At 35.5% G+C, this 15,929-nt stretch overlaps 2 protein-coding genes and 3 long non-coding RNA genes across 8 annotated transcripts; 1 reads left to right on the top strand and 4 right to left on the bottom strand.

Annotated features, from left to right (window-relative positions):
- Positions 1–400: 400 nt before the first annotated feature.
- LOC124205366 lies at positions 401–2,678 on the top strand. Of its 2 annotated transcripts, none has more exons than XR_006879309.1 (5): positions 401–610; positions 683–800; positions 1,229–1,341; positions 1,550–1,718; positions 2,208–2,678. It is a non-coding gene; the product is annotated as an uncharacterized LOC124205366 (long non-coding RNA). The 2 variants fall into 2 exon arrangements; XR_006879296.1 differs by having other exon boundaries at positions 418–610; positions 1,594–1,718.
- A 1,035-nt stretch (positions 2,679–3,713) lies between these two features.
- LOC124205434 lies at positions 3,714–5,311 on the bottom strand. The gene is made up of 3 exons (XR_006879337.1): positions 5,202–5,311; positions 4,662–4,786; positions 3,714–4,173 (listed from the first exon to the last, which is right to left on the bottom strand). It is a non-coding gene; the product is annotated as an uncharacterized LOC124205434 (long non-coding RNA).
- Positions 5,312–5,743: 432 nt separating this feature from the next.
- On the bottom strand, positions 5,744–6,508 carry LOC124205496. The gene is made up of 3 exons (XR_006879361.1): positions 6,346–6,508; positions 6,131–6,282; positions 5,744–6,041 (listed from the first exon to the last, which is right to left on the bottom strand). It is a non-coding gene; the product is annotated as an uncharacterized LOC124205496 (long non-coding RNA).
- A 363-nt stretch (positions 6,509–6,871) lies between these two features.
- Positions 6,872–11,457, bottom strand: LOC124204171 (protein quick-to-court-like). Of its 2 annotated transcripts, XM_046601305.1 has the most exons (7): positions 10,039–11,457; positions 8,704–9,098; positions 8,276–8,615; positions 7,982–8,203; positions 7,713–7,919; positions 7,545–7,627; positions 6,872–7,257 (listed from the first exon to the last, which is right to left on the bottom strand). In XM_046601305.1, the coding sequence occupies exons 2-7, from the start codon at positions 9,069–9,071 to the stop codon at positions 7,248–7,250; spliced, it is 1,230 nt and encodes a 409-aa protein (XP_046457261.1). In that variant the 5' UTR covers positions 9,072–9,098; positions 10,039–11,457; the 3' UTR covers positions 6,872–7,247. The 2 variants fall into 2 exon arrangements, with proteins under 2 accessions (XP_046457261.1, XP_046457196.1); XM_046601240.1 differs by lacking the exon at positions 7,545–7,627.
- A 130-nt stretch (positions 11,458–11,587) lies between these two features.
- On the bottom strand, positions 11,588–13,865 carry LOC124204862 (type 2 phosphatidylinositol 4,5-bisphosphate 4-phosphatase-like). Of its 2 annotated transcripts, none has more exons than XM_046602203.1 (7): positions 13,683–13,865; positions 13,324–13,499; positions 13,037–13,246; positions 12,926–12,975; positions 12,604–12,694; positions 12,478–12,532; positions 11,588–12,412 (listed from the first exon to the last, which is right to left on the bottom strand). In XM_046602203.1, the coding sequence occupies exons 1-7, from the start codon at positions 13,750–13,752 to the stop codon at positions 12,327–12,329; spliced, it is 738 nt and encodes a 245-aa protein (XP_046458159.1). In that variant the 5' UTR covers positions 13,753–13,865; the 3' UTR covers positions 11,588–12,326. The 2 variants fall into 2 exon arrangements, with proteins under 2 accessions (XP_046458159.1, XP_046458084.1); XM_046602128.1 differs by having other exon boundaries at positions 13,324–13,502; positions 13,683–13,863.
- Positions 13,866–15,929: the final 2,064 nt, after the last annotated feature.

Below are 15,929 nucleotides of genomic sequence, written 5' to 3'. Positions count from 1 at the left end.
TTTTGACTGTTCGAGACTTTGGTATAATTTTGCCAGAATTCATTCACATATGGACTGCTGTGTGACATCTCCCCAAACGACTGGAATGCACAGAGTTAGAGTTAGTTTATCTTTCCCAATAATATTTTTTGTGTTTAGTTATGAGCTATGTGGGAATCGCTATGTGAGACCATAACAAGTCAAGACAGGTTTCAGAAGTTTTGTTGTACAGTAAAGTTGCACAATGTGGTGAAAAAATCCAGAAATTTTTTTCCAGTCTTTAAATAAAGAAAGGGCCATGAGGTGTCCGCCTTTGAGATATTTGGTGGCCTGCTCTAGGCAAACGGCCAAACGCCAATGTCCTCCAATGGTGAATGGTACCGCTACCGCGGGACGCGGGTGCCCCGCGGTACCACAAATTTTCTTGAATATGTCGTTTGTCTAGGTGTATAAAATTGTGTCCACCAGATGGCGGAGTGTCTGTTCGTGAGTGACGAAGCCGCCATTAGCTTTTGAGACAGTGTACGGGAATGTGTTGGTGCTTAATGGTGGTGTTCTTCGATTTTAAATTTTATAAATGTTTCCACGCCATTCGACAAAGCTGAATCGAAAGTGAATAATTCTAAAGCAAGTAAGTCAATTATGAGAGTTTTGACTTTTTGGAAGTCCAGTTTCTAATCGACTTCAATTTATTTTGTAAAAGCATGTCGAAGATCTTGCCTTTATCCACGTGATCGCTGCCGTGTCATGTAGGTGTGTCTTTGAGAGGGTCTCTACTATATTGCAAGACAAAATGTGATGAAAACAGGAAATCTGAAATGGTAAATGTACTTTTAAGGTAAAATAAGTTGGTTAGCATTTTGTTCTTGATGTCGAAAACAAGTAACATCTTATTTCGTGCTTTCAAATAAGACAGCTTTTGTGGTAAATTTGTTGTCAGTTTCTAATCAATCAGTACAGAAATTCCCCTTCAACTTGAAAAAAATGTTAAGAAAATTTTCACAAAATGATCTTCATCTTCATGATTTCTTTTGCTCTGGTAATCTAAAGTTGTATGATTGCCTCAACTACAACATGTTGCAAACACATGATACGGTTGCAAGCTTAAAGTGAGCACAATTTCTAAATAGTGTATTCTTGTAGTTTCGAGGGACTGTTAAGTTTAATTGTATCCCTTTCATTATATTACATCCAACAAGAAAGTTTCTTCTCAATATTGATTTAATATTTTTTCAATTGTTTTTAACAGCATCTGAGTATGAGCTGCATCGAGCTGCATCCAGTTGGTGGAAGTTGTGAACATATATGTTAGCTGTTGCAATCAGTTTGTGAGGCACCAATGCAGAAACCAGAAATGATAAGGTAACTACGTTCATTTATTTCTATCCAAGAAAGCTTTAGATTATTAAGTAATGGGATACCAGCAGAGAGTAGATTTCTGTTCTAAATATTGTAACTTTCTGGTGAACCCATTTTGGTGCAACCATTTATGATACATTTGCAAACTAGTCAAATATCATTTGCATATATTTTTCGTGTTTTGCTTTGCAATTTTTTTATTATTTTTCAGTTGAGAGATGCATTTTTACTAATCTACTTTAACTTTGTGACAAGCATGGCGGATATCTTGCCTTTCTTAACGTGCGGTGCCGTGTCAGCAAGATGTCTCTTTGATGAGATCTCTAGTTCTCTACTATGTTGCAGAACAAAAATGTGAAGAAAACAGGAAATCTGAAATGGTAATGATTTGTTATAAGATAAATCAAGTGGGTTAGAATTTTGCTTAAACTTTTGTTTACGTATGTGTGCTACCTATGCGTATTCTTTGTTTAGAATTTACTTAAGTTAAACAATTTATTTAGATGAAATTTGATTGATTCCTGCTTCTAAATAAGACAGCTTTTATGAAAAGAACATCAGCTTGTGAAGTTTTAAATTTTGTTTTGATCAAACAGAATAGAAATTTCCTTCATTCTTAAAAACTTGAAATGAAATCTTCATATTTGGTCATGTTCTTGATTTATTTTTCTCTTGTTCAATGTAAATTTGAAGAAAATCTTTGCCTTATTAATTACTAAGCGTTTGAAACATTTATTTTACGATTGTAAGCTAAAGATAAACATCACTCGCATTTTTTTATTTGCTTTGTAAATTTTATTTTCTGGTATATTTTTTCACATTTCAAAAAAATAATGTTATTGTTTCACTTACGTTCTTTTGCTTTGTAGGTTTCCATGGTCAGTTTGATGTTTGAGCTGTTTATGGTGTTGCTGTTTGGTGTGAAGTGGGTTTGCAGTCATTTTCCACCCGAGAGATGCGCTGAAATGGAGCTTTGTCAGACTTGCAGTTCAACATCATACTTAGATTTGTTATTTCCCTATGTTTGTGTCCGTGAATATTGAGCTGTTGGGCAAAACAGTCAACAGTTAACCTGTTTTGTGTGTGTGTGTGTTGGTGCTGTGTTACGGAAGCTGCATCATTGTTTTGTTGAATTGTCATTGTGTCTGCAGTTTACCGTTTATAAGTTAGGAAGGGAAAAAACAGAATTTTGGGGAATTTATATCAAACAAATAATAAACAAGGTTTCGGGATTGGGAAAGGAATGTGGAGGTTGTCAGGTGGGAGGGTGATGACTTGAATTTTCATATCTCAATATATAATGAGGTATGTTAATATGTACTGACGCGATAAATGTGGATGAAAACTTAATAAGTCCATAACAACTCCTATAATGTTACAATGTATTACATAATTTACCTTAAAACATACAACATCTTAATCCTCCAACCTTTAACCTAATTAATCTATAATCCCATAACCCATGGTCCTACAACACAATATTTAATTAACCCATTTCCCTACAACATCCATATTCCTTCTACCTATTAACTAATAACCCTGTAAACACAACTGTTGTATGTTTTAAATTAAATATTATATTGTAACATTATAAGAATTGTTGTTGATCTATTAACTCTTTATCCAAATTTATCACATTAGTACATTTAAACAAACTTCATTATATTTTGAAATATGAAAATACATGTTATCACCTACCAACCTCCACATTTCTTTCCTAATTCCGCAACCTTGCTTATTATTTGTTTGATAAAAATTCCAAAATATTCTGTTTTTTCCCTTCCTAACCTATAACCGATAAATTACAATAAAAACACTAATACAATATTACAAATTTATAATAAAAATTAAATTAAAAAAAAATTTAACTTTATAAGATATAATATATTAATTTAATATATGTTGAATTGATATAGTGTCTGTAAATTATCGGTTGGGAAAAAACAGAATATTATGGTAATATTATCAAACAAATAATAAGCAAGGTTGCGGAATTAGGAAAGAAATGTGGAGGTTGGTAGGTGATAACATGTATTTTCATATTTCAAAATATAATGAAGTTTGTTTAAATGTACTAATGTGATAAATTTGGATAAAGAGTTAATAGATCAACAACAATTCTTATAATGTTACAATATAATATTTAATTTAAAACATACAACAGTTGTGTTTACAGGGTTATTAGTTAATAGGTAGAAGGAATATGGATGTTGTAGGGAAATGGGTTAATTAAATATTGTGTTGTAGGACCATGGGTTATGGGATTATAGATTAATTAGGTTAAAGGTTGGAGGATTAAGATGTTGTATGTTTTAAGGTAAATTATGTAATACATTGTAACATTATAGGAGTTGTTATGGACTTATTAAGTTTTCATCCACATTTATCGCGTCAGTACATATTAACATACCTCATTATATATTGAGATATGAAAATTCAAGTCATCACCCTCCCACCTGACAACCTCCACATTCCTTTCCCAATCCCGAAACCTTGTTTATTATTTGTTTGATATAAATTCCCCAAAATTCTGTTTTTTCCCTTCCTAACTTATAAACGGTAAACTGCAGACACAATGACAATTCAACAAAACAATGATGCAGCTTCCGTAACACACACACACACAAAACAGGTTAACTGTTGACTGTTTTGCCCAACAGCTCAATATTCACGGACACAAACATAGGGAAATAACAAATCTAAGTATGATGTTGAACTGCAAGTCTGACAAAGCTCCATTTCAGCGCATCTCTCGGGTGGAAAATGACTGCAAACCCACTTCACACCAAACAGCAACACCATAAACAGCTCAAACATCAAACTGACCATGGAAACCTACAAAGCAAAAGAACGTAAGTGAAACAATAACATTATTTTTTTGAAATGTGAAAAAATATACCAGAAAATAAAATTTACAAAGCAAATAAAAAAATGCGAGTGATGTTTATCTTTAGCTTACAATCGTAAAATAAATGTTTCAAACGCTTAGTAATTAATAAGGCAAAGATTTTCTTCAAATTTACATTGAACAAGAGAAAAATAAATCAAGAACATGACCAAATATGAAGATTTCATTTCAAGTTTTTAAGAATGAAGGAAACTTCTATTCTGTTTGATCAAACAAAATTTAAAACTTCACAAGCTGATGTTCTTTTCATAAAAGCTGTCTTATTTAGAAGCAGGAATTAGTCAAATTTCATCTAAATCAAATATTTAACTTAAGTAAATTCTAAACAAAGAATACGCATAGGTAGCACACATACGTAAACAAAAGTTTAAACAAAATTCTAACCCACTTGATTTATCTTATAACAAATCATTACCATTTCAGATTTCCTGTTTTCTTCACATTTTTGTTCTGCAACATAGTAGAGAACTAAAGACCTCATCAAAGAGACATCTTGTCGACACGGCACCGCACGTTAAGAAAGGCAAGATATCCGCCATGCTTGTCACAAAGTTAAAGTAGATTAGTAAAAATGCATCTCTCAACTGAAAAATAATAAAAAAAATTGCAAAGCAAAACACGAAAAATATATGCAAATGATATTTGACTAGCTTGCAAATGTATCATAAATGGTTGCAATGTGTTGTAGTTAAGACAATGATATACTTCAAATTTAGATTACTACAGAAAAAAGGTATCATGAAGATGACCAAAGATCACCTTGTGAAAATTTTCTTTATACTTCCCATTTGAAAAAAAAAAAATGCAAAGGATGACAATCAAATCATGTAAATTAAAACCACACATCCACAGACTTCACCAGAAAGTTACAATATTTAGCACAGAAATCTACTCTCTGGTATCCCATTACTTAATACTCTAAAGCTTTCTTAAATAGAAATAAATGAACAGTTACCTTATCATTTCTGGTTTCTGCATTGGTGCCTCACAAACTGATTGCAACAGCTAACATATGTTCACAACTTCCACCAACTGGATGCAGCTCATACTCATATGTTATTAAAACAATTGAAAAAATATTTAATTAATATTGAGAAGGAAATGTCTCGTGTGATGTAATATTATGAAAGGCATAAGTTGAACTAAACAGTCCCTCGAAACTAAAAGGATGATCTATTTTGGAATTTGTGCTCGTTACCATTCTAATACCATAAATTTTACAATAGCATCTACACTTGGCAAGACTCCCCAACTTACAATAATAGTAAGTCTAGTTCAACCCCATCGAAATTGAATCATAAAACCACTAGTCCATTGAAGATGTAACACATTCGGTTCAGGTACAAAATAGGATCTAGATCTACTCGTCAACAATTAATTAAATTTGATTGGAAATAGGTTGACATAACACACTTAATCTTGCTGTCAAGTGTTTCTGCATGGGTTGTACATACAACCGATACAGACAGAATAATTTTAACTAAGCAATCCAATTACTTAAAAAAAATTTTAATGTAACAAAGAAATCTACAGTTGGCAAGCTTCTGAAATTGCCTTATAACTGAAAAGTCAACAGAAATAAAGCAAAGAGCTTGTCATCAACAAATGTGTAGCCTTACTGTAAAAAAAAAGTTTACAAACTTAATTACTTGAAATTGTTCTTTGCATGTGACGAAAACTACAACCAGTACAGGTAGTAAGCCTGCAAGAGGTACACCTTTCGCCAGTTGGTTGTAACAAATCAATGTGCACATGGGACTGCAATGAAGAAGCTCAGACCTCACCAGGCTCCAGGCTGCTAACAGAAAAATAAAATTACTATAAGAAAACCATAAAATAACTAATGTGTAACCTCAGGGTTAAAAATTTGATCAAAATAAGTACCTTTACTGTTCTGAAGTATTTCAGCATGTGACGAAACGTACAGCCGGTACATACGGCAAAAGACGACATTTTGAGAAAATGTACAGCAGTTTCAGGCACGGGATCAGATGGAATTGGCCGGATTGCCAAGTATAAACTGAAGGACATGTTACCTGTAAATTAAGCACACACAAATTTTACATTTGATAACCTTAAAGAATACAGGTAGGAATTACCATTTTGTACGACGAAAAATGTCAGGAAAAAGTATACCACATGTCACATCCTAACGCATACCTTCTCGATCAGTGTCTCGTTAAATAATGGCCGAATATGTTTTCTAAAAAGACACCCGCGCCGTCTAGTGGACTTAAATTTTAGCCACCTAGTGAGAGCCTTTATTTATTTTTTTTTCTATTTTAAAAAATCAAAACAGCACATGACTTAGGCTATAAAAGACTGAAAAAAAAATCATTAAATGTACAATCAGCAAGCCATGTGCTATTTTGATTTATTTTTCATGGAAAAAAATCACAAACAGCCTATCAAATTTAAATGAAACGCGAAAGCTTGATGAAATCACCAATAAACTGAAAAAGTTGTCGGTAGCAACTTTTTATAATCTTGATCTAACCCATTTGTCTATAGTTATTACTTATTAAGCGTAGTACTCAACTCCTACTTTAAAAAATAACTAGGCAAAGTAGCGCTGCGGTCGCAACGCTTCTCGTAATAATATAATACTAAATCAAATAAATTTAATTTGAAGGTAAAAACTGCTTTGTATTTGCTAACAAATAAATCTTATAGTATTTTTATATAACGTGTTAATGAAGCTGTCATAACAAATTCTGTAGTGAGATGTTCGTGAATAAAATGAGTCTGGATAGAGAAGGCAAATTTTACAAATAACCGTGTCTTGCTGCACGTTCTACCGCATAGCGCTCTTCAGGACTGAATTCCAGTATACTCTGAATAGCTCGTAGATGCTCTGCTCCGTTTTCACTGTCTGTTAATAAATAAAATATTGCTGAACGCAAAAATTTGAGAAGTATGGAGGGATCTGCTGATGGATGGTTGATGTGATTCGTGTCGTCTTTGCTGTCTTTATTCAGGCATTTTCTGGAACAACTATTTTTTAGCTCCTCCTGTAAAGAAAAATAGTTGTCAATTGCTGTGGTATACTACGCATCTATAGAAAAGAGACGCTCTACAAAGTAAGAATAGATTGGTGAAAGGGGCGTTTACTCTCTACGGTGCACTACTGATTTCGGGAAAAATTGACAAGAACTTTCGGCAGGGTTTTCGTCACTCAAATAGCTCAATTAAGCAAACTGTTATATATGAAAAATCGAGGGTGAAATCAATGTTACAGAGAGTAAAGAGTAATTGGATAAAAGCAGATAACTTGCGGACGTGTAATTAATATAGCAACCTCGGAATTCGCCTTTGAAGGCTGAACCAAAGAATTATAGCTTCGTCTCCCGATATCCAGGCCATTGAAGAATTAGAAATAACCTGCCGAAAGTCACTTGTCAGTCCTCATCTTAGATCACTTCAGGATCAATTAAAACCCCAGTTTTATTATGACTATAAAGTTTACCTGTTGTTCTAAAGCGGAAGCCACGGTTTGCAAATGCTGGGTCTCGGAGCAATCTTCTTGGTCATTATTCGGTGTCGTTGATGAATCAGTAACAACTGACATGTCTTCCAATTTTGATTGTAGTTCTGAGATCATTTCAGTTTTTTCTGCCAATTCTCGAGTTAGAGATTCAATTTGAATCAATTCTTTCTCCCGAGTTTCATATTCCTGTCAAAATGAATCAAATACTCAATTCCGGCAGTTGAATTACAAATTTTTATAAAGCATACCAGTGTTTCTCTTTCTTCCATGTCATTTTGAAGCTGCGCAATTTTTCGTTCGAGCGATTCAATGTGCTGACGCAAACAAACCTTTTCCTTTCCCACACGTTCCAGCTCTTCTCGAGTTAAATCGTGGCTAGTCAACAGGTTTGCGTAGCGAGTGTTGGAATCACTGAGTTGGGTTAAAGCCGATTCAAGTCGATCTGTGAATCGACTTTTCACGTCCTGCATCTAAAATAATTGAGGCGAGAAACATTAAGCAAGAGCACTGGCAATGACATTAACATTTGTTTAAGCAATTACTTCGTTGGTGTGTTGTTTTGTTAGATTCTCTATTTTCTCTAAGTAGGCATTCGTGAGTCGGTTTTTCTCGGCTGTCCAACCTCCAGAATACAGGTCGGCATCTTTTTCTGCAAAGGAATCCTTGAACTGACTAGGATGATAAGATAGATCGTCAAAATGACCCGAATCGGCTAGAGAGGGTGCCGTTAAATGAGTAGCACCATCAGACTCTTTATCTCCTCCAGATATCCTTTTCTCACACTGAGCATGTTCCAGGCGTAATCCGACGAGTTCGCGGGTAAGGCGTTGAATTTCAAAATCTTTATAATTGCTATTGGCCTCCGATTCTTTCAGCAGCGACCTAGAGCGTGTGTACAGTCAATATTGTATGAGTATACGCGCGCGTTATTTCTGGAAAACGCAAGCAGTAGGTTTTTTAAAAAAATTACTTGAGTTGACGGATGGTTCTGTTAGCTCGTTGCGTGGGTGTTAAATATTCACCCTGGCAGCCATTGGTAGGAGTAGAGCAGTGAAATGTAAATTTCGGTGAGTTATTTCCTTTCTGAAAATCACAGGCAGTTTCGACGGCTTTACGGTAGGCAGGGTAAGCCCTACTCGACACTGCACATGAAGCGACGCTGCAAACGCTGCTCAGAGAGCCGACATCGTCTTGCGCTTCTGTCAAGTCTTCTTCCGTGAATTCTTGCTCTTGTGTTATGCTGGATTTTCTCCGCTCTCCGTGAAAAGAGGCGGAACGTTGCAACCGTGGAATTCGGCTACTGGGTTTCCCCTTCAGTGATGGATTTACTCCTGCCATATCCGTTGCGTTGACAAGTTATTTCGCCTTTGTTAAAATGTTAAAAAAAAATTACTATTAGTTAATAGGTTGTTTTTAAATCAAACATGGAGCAAGAGTCATTTTGAATAGGGACGTACGACTAAGAATAATGTAGCTCTCAAAAAGAAGATTCAATGGTCTGATCAGTGAATAACGCAGAGATGTTGTGGTCTAAATTTGTTGTTGGCATCGTCTTTTTGAACGGTAAATGAAGAAGAAACAGAAGAAATACAGTTATATGCATTGGCTAGTGGCTACCCGCATACTGCGCATAGATATAATTCTCTAATTGTAAATCGTAACAGCCGCTGCAAAAGCCAAAGTTGTAGTACACTGCGCGCCCAGAAAAACGGTTAAAATAAAAATTGCGTACTCGATAGACTATACTTACGTTGTTTTTCCATAAAATTACCAACTATTACAAATACTTTTGTTAACATGTGCTAGTCACATTCCAACATAGTTGACCACATGAATATATTTACTTTAGAACTGCTTTATTTTCACATGTCACTATAATATACCGTAATTCTGTTATGTATCAATGTAAGATGCGGTTGCTAGGATACTTTAAGTTAATAACTGTCAAACAGACATAGCCAAGGTAACTAAAATAACGCATAAGATGTCGGAATTAAAACCGTCGTTCATCCTTTTTGTTACTACTACCGGTTACAACAAATTCTGACGTAATTCCTTATTTTTTCTTAACAATAACAGAGTACATGATATGGGTGGAAGCCACATAAACACCAAGTTTGTTTGCTGACGTCAACACTGAAAATTGGATCACATAAAAGCTGATCGTGCCGAGCACTACATTGAAAAATGTTCTATCTGCGCTGTGAATCAGCAAATGTACGGAGACTTAACCTTAGAACTCGAAATCGTATACTTTTAAAAACTAGTTCAATGAAGCTATTGAATCAATAATGTCATAACTTACCAAAACAATTTCCAGCAGCCGTATGAAACTCCACTGGATATTTTTTCTTTTTTTTTACGGAGTTTGCGTCGTGTGTGAAAGTCAATTGCGGAATAAAAGCTGGAGGCAAATCCTTCGGCTAAAAATGCTAGCGGACAAACCGCCTCGAGCTGCAACGTCTGTCGTTTTGTCCTCAACCGAACCAAACTCCACTCCACTCAGGAGTCGGGAATAGAAAATCAAGACGACACGTATAACAAGCAATACTAATGATATGATGATGTGGTTGTCCTAGTTGAAGTTATTTCATGTAACCGTAAAAATACTTTCCGGTCTGGGAGAGGGAGACTGGGACTCTGGGTGGGTGAGAGCAGAGAGCTAGAGCTACGTACTGAATACCAAAATACTGGTATCACCACAGCCATGGCAGGCGGGCCAGCCCGGAGCCCTCCCGAATGTTGCCTTTTTCCCCTGAAATCGTTCCCGAGTTTTGACGCTTAGGCTACGCGACACAGCGAGTGTGTTGTGAATATGAGATTTGCATGCATTTTAAGTCGGTTGTTCAAAGGAAAACATTGAAAAAAAGATCAAACAACCCCCTAAAAGAATAGGAGGCTTTTCAATAGGAGAAAAAGTTTCAATCGATATTTAATCCTCTTTTCCTACTATCGTTACGCGTAATTCGCTGCAACTTTTAAGGCATATTCGAGTGGAGAAGAGTGTTTTCTTCCTCAGGAACCTGCAAAATAAAAACTGATACTTTTACAAATTCTGTTTTCTGGATTTTTGTTTTTAGTTGCTGATTTATCTATTTCAGTATGTGCTACTTGCGACTTGTTCCATCGTTGTGGGTAATCCACTTTTAATGCGATAGCTAAAGCATAAAAAAAATCATAGATTGAGAAGAAAAAAAAAACGATGACAGGGGCGTGCACGTCTGAAAATATCATCAGGCGACACGTCGACGCTTTACCAGCTGGCGTCTCCAAGCAATGAATTCTATTTTCACTTTTACCCTGAATACTGTTCAAAATAGTGCAGCATACATAATGTATACATGACACCAGACATTTTGTAACGTGTTCAGGAACATTTTGCCGTACTTAGGCTCCTCCCTTTCTTTCACTTACATAAATATTCCCTATAATGAGCTTCGCCAACTCTTTTTTTTCACTGACTTTGCCTGATAAGAACATCCGGTGCGTCCACCAAATCTAGGGCCTCATTCCCATTCAAAGTAAAACGTCGCGTTGTCTTAATTTCTGTGTTTTCTCTTTTAACTATTGCATCGGTCCGCATCATCCTATCGCAAGGCATAGCCTGAATCATTCATTTCACGTTTTCCGACATAATTTCAAATGGTTTGGGTCTGATGATTGCCTAATAGTAACACGAGTAAAATCTCGTGATTTATGTTGCATAATATTGAGCAGCGTATCGACTGTTCGACATTGGTAACACTAGTTAGTCGACGATGCTTTTTGCTATTCAACTTACTAAATCATTGACCAGCAGGATTACGACAGAAAACTATTTTACATGACTTGATGTTTAAAACGAATACAGCGGAAAGAGTCTATGCGCATTTATTCAAAACAAGACGAATTCCAACTCGCAACACTCACGGATATCTGTAGAACGTTTAATCCCGTAATGAAGCTTACTCCCTTGATCTGCCGCAAATTTACACGAGGCAGAACCCTTCACATATTATTAATAAATTTTTTTAGACCAGGGAAAACAAATGAAATCACTGAAAGGAGCTTTTCTCGATCGCCAAAGGACGAGACTTCAGGTTCTAGGAGTACTACTAGCGGTAAACGAATTGAGTGCTTGTATGGAAGCCATTAGGTTTTGTTTTTATTCAGTTTTAACCTTGGCCCACTCAATGACATAAGGCCTGCTTCATGGATTAATATCCTCTATCGTAATGTGACTGTTACAATAGATGTATATCTCAGAGTTCCGAAAGGAAATGCAAATATTATCGACCGAGCGCTATGTAAAATAGGGAAATTTCAGAAGAGAGGGTGGTAAACAATTAAATTGTTGATAAGGAGAAATTGCAAGTTGAATCAAGAATTGGAGGCGCCAAATTAAAGGTAAAATAACCAATGCGAACCTGGAATGTCCTACGCATCAAACGTACTTCTGTTTTACCCATTCTTCGAATGCGATATATGCATATCCCCCTCCTTACCATCATAACCAAATCATATTTTACATCATTGTGAAAAGAAAGGAAAATATTGAAAAGAAAACGCTAACGTAAACGCAAGACCGATTTTCGAATGACACAAAAGAGCTAATTACATGGGACCTTCTATCACGCTGACTTTCATCGTCCAATAATAGATGCTTCGAATAAATAAGATCAAGGCAATCAGAAACGCTCCTATGAGAAAGATCGTGTCATTAAATCATACGAAAAACCAACTTCAGGATTACTAAAAAACTTACCAACGTACACAACATACATTCCTCCTTTCGACACTGCTATATGGTAAGTCCCCCACTGAATAAGAAAATTAAAAATTAAACATCAGGCTATAGTTTTTCTACAAGAAATTTTGATGTTCTGATTACCGTCACTCCAACACCAATGGCAATAAAAACCATGGTTAAAACTAAGAAAATTGTGGCCCGCTTCCTAGCAAAATCCGGTCCGACAGATGATCTGTAATTAATAAAAAAATAAATTTTATTTGTAGATGTAAATGCTACGTGACGATTTAATTTTCTACGTGGCTTGCATGTTGCGCAAAACGTAGTAAAATTACTATTCATTACAAATTTTAGACATTTTTTTTTAATTGAGTAAAATTAGTTTTTCAAAGAAGTGAGTGTGTGAAATAAGGTATTTAAATAACCACTAAATGCCTTCAATCTGCAACAACAAAATACTTACACTCTTCTGCAATGAGGGCATCTAGCTAAAGCATTTGTCAGGGTGTTGAACTAAAAAACAAAAATACCAATCAGTAAGTTAGAAAATCACAATTAAAACTTTTTGTTTCACCAGAAATGTATCATGGCAATGAGCACATGTGACGCGACACATTCCAGGAACCGATGGAACGGAAGGGTTAGTTGGGTTTGGTGTCAGATTGATGATCCTCTTGCAAATGGGTCTAGGACATGCAATCCTTTGAGAAGTAGCTTTGCATATTAAGAGACAGTTGCAAGGACACCTTACATATTTTTTCCCTGGAGGGGCATTCCTAATTGGCTGGATTACAAATTTTTTATTAGATTTGAGTATATGCACAGATAATTCCATCGTGAAAAAATGAATGCAAAACTTACTGTGGCCTCGTGACACTCAGCACACTTAACAACATGTTGATCTTTTTTGCCGGAAATATCAATGAGAGCTTGGCACACTCTACAAGTAACCATTGGGTTTCCGTTTAACTGGGCTGCTCCTGTTGTCCATGAGTTGGTGTCACTTGTGGATCCATAAGGTGGAGGAACTTCATCAACTTCTGAGAAAGAAAATCACTGCTACATGATTTGTGAAACGTTTCTATTCAAACAATGGCACCAATAAGCTGTCGAGCGAACTGGTAGTTTCGCACCATTGTGACTCATACAGATGACGATTAAGTCTAAATGATTGCTATAGTTTCCTATTTTCTGACACATAACTCTTTGAAAAAACTTACCTTGTGCAACATTAGCCAGATCTCCCCCATAATCATGACTGACAAGAGGTTTCCGTTCATCAGACGGCATGATTTGTGATTTTAGGAAGAAGTACCGAACGAATTAGCTGAGTCTGAGACAACTGTGTCGATAAAGAAACAGTGAAACACCCCTTGTTAGACGACGTAGACTCGAGAACATTGACTTGCTTTATTCAGTCCTAACCAACGCCTTGTAACATTTGCCGCAAGAGGGCATTGATAGTTCTTGTACTAGGATCGTATGGTCTCGTAATATCATATATCTGCTAAGTTCCAGGAAGTACACGGCGGTGTATTTCATCGCATTTCCGGCAGGAAAAAAGTGCCGTTTGTATATTGAGAGCTACGATGTTGTATGGTAATCTATGTAAAGTATGCTTTTTCTCTTGACCAATTACCAATATTATGCGTGTTTTGATTATTTTATCATTCCTACCTTTGAGGGAGGCAGCAATAATAAAGAGAAGTCACAGATTTTTCTGTGACATTGACATTGTTATAAATTTTATCAGCTCAATTTTTAAATTCAAGGAAAAATTCCATTTTAAAAACACTATTTCGCAATTCGTATATCACAACCACACCAAAACTGCTGAAACCATGCCGAAACCTTAAATCACGCCAGCACTGTAACAGTTGTAGCTGTATTCTGATCCAACGAATTAAATCTCGTTTGGTGGTGCAATGGAAATCGATCGCGGAGACGGATAAGCAAGCATTTTATTGTGCTTTTAAAATTCAAACATATGGTTTTCAGACATTTCCATTTTTTGACATTTACTAACAAAATAAATGATAAAATCAAGGGTCTTAAATTAAAATGGCACTAAAAAATGTCCTATCTATGGCCTATTCTAAATTTATGACCTGTTATACCTCATTCATTTGACAAAATGTTCATAATTTGTTACGTGAAAATAAAGCCTACCTTTCAAATTGAATCTGAAATCCATTTTTCGGTCGAAATTTTCCAATAGTAAAGTATTCCTATTTTTTTCTTTTTGACGGTTTTGAGTTATGTCTTTCTATCTCACAAGTCACACTGTAACTGACGATGAATGTTAAATTGTTAATGCTGCAATATGAGTCATTATAGGCTCGAGTCCTCTTTAGTTTCACAGTCAACAGATTGGAGCCGATAGTTTGGGACGACATTCATCAGTTCTTTCGCAATCGTAGCAACAGCTAAGGCATTTTCCAGAGAGGCAGCATTTATTATCTTATCATTTCATTCTGCAGTCTTCTTTTTGAATATTCATCCGAGTAGTTTTCAAGGATTTTTTTCTTGAAAATCACTATAAAATGGACGAATTCTCAATTTCGTTTTCTTTTTTCTTAATAGAGTGACTAAAAAATATGCGCCGTGCTTCTAAATATGCACAGCTACTTTGATTATATAGGCTAAACTTATTTGGGACACGGGAAGTCGGGAAAAGCAACGTGACCAGCAGCGTAGCCGCAAAATAACCTAGGAAATAAGATGATCTTTTATAGATGTTCATCGGCCGCACTATAGCTCTATAGCAATATAAAAATTTTTGAAAAGAAGGCCAACTTCACCATCTTACTAAATCTTTCTAATATAATAATTTCTAATCGGAAACTTTCTTATACAGTGTGAAATATTTTTGGGATAACTCCCATTATTGCAATCTTGATTGAGAATAATCTCCACCCCAAAATCTAGCAAATATTTTAAAAATCTGAATAGTAATATAATTTAATAAATCTGTTTGACAAGTGCTGGTAGGAATGACTAATAGATCGGACTATTTTCAGCCGTTGGAACTACAAGCCCGCAAGTATTACAACTATAGGAAATTGTTTTAAATGGTACTGAACCCATCCATTATCAATTATTAGATGACCTCTTTTTTATTTTTATAACAACATTTTTATGAGGAAGAAAACGGGAATTAAATCTAAAAGTATTGTTTTCTTTAAAGATCTGGAAAAAAGAAGAAATAAAACTCGATAAAACTGACGAGCAATTGATGCGATACAGCGCGAATTGCTGCTATATATTCTTTTCTTTCTCTTTGATAATGCATGTCCAGAAGCTAAGCCCAGCATCCTGGTGTCAAGTGAAATGCAACGGTTGACTCGATCAATTTTTATTTTTGTTGCTTTAACTTGTGCAGCAGCTATAATAAACAGACACCTTCTTTATAGCTCCAGTGGTCCCGTTTCTTTTGTTTTTTCCCAACTTTTTCCAATCGTCCTCTT

The sequence above is a fragment of the Daphnia pulex genome, chromosome 1, assembly GCF_021134715.1.
Source record: "Daphnia pulex isolate KAP4 chromosome 1, ASM2113471v1".
Taxonomy (NCBI): domain Eukaryota; kingdom Metazoa; phylum Arthropoda; class Branchiopoda; order Diplostraca; family Daphniidae; genus Daphnia; species Daphnia pulex.
The sequence above is the reverse complement of the archived record's forward strand: the minus strand, read 5'-3'. Positions and strand labels throughout refer to the sequence as shown.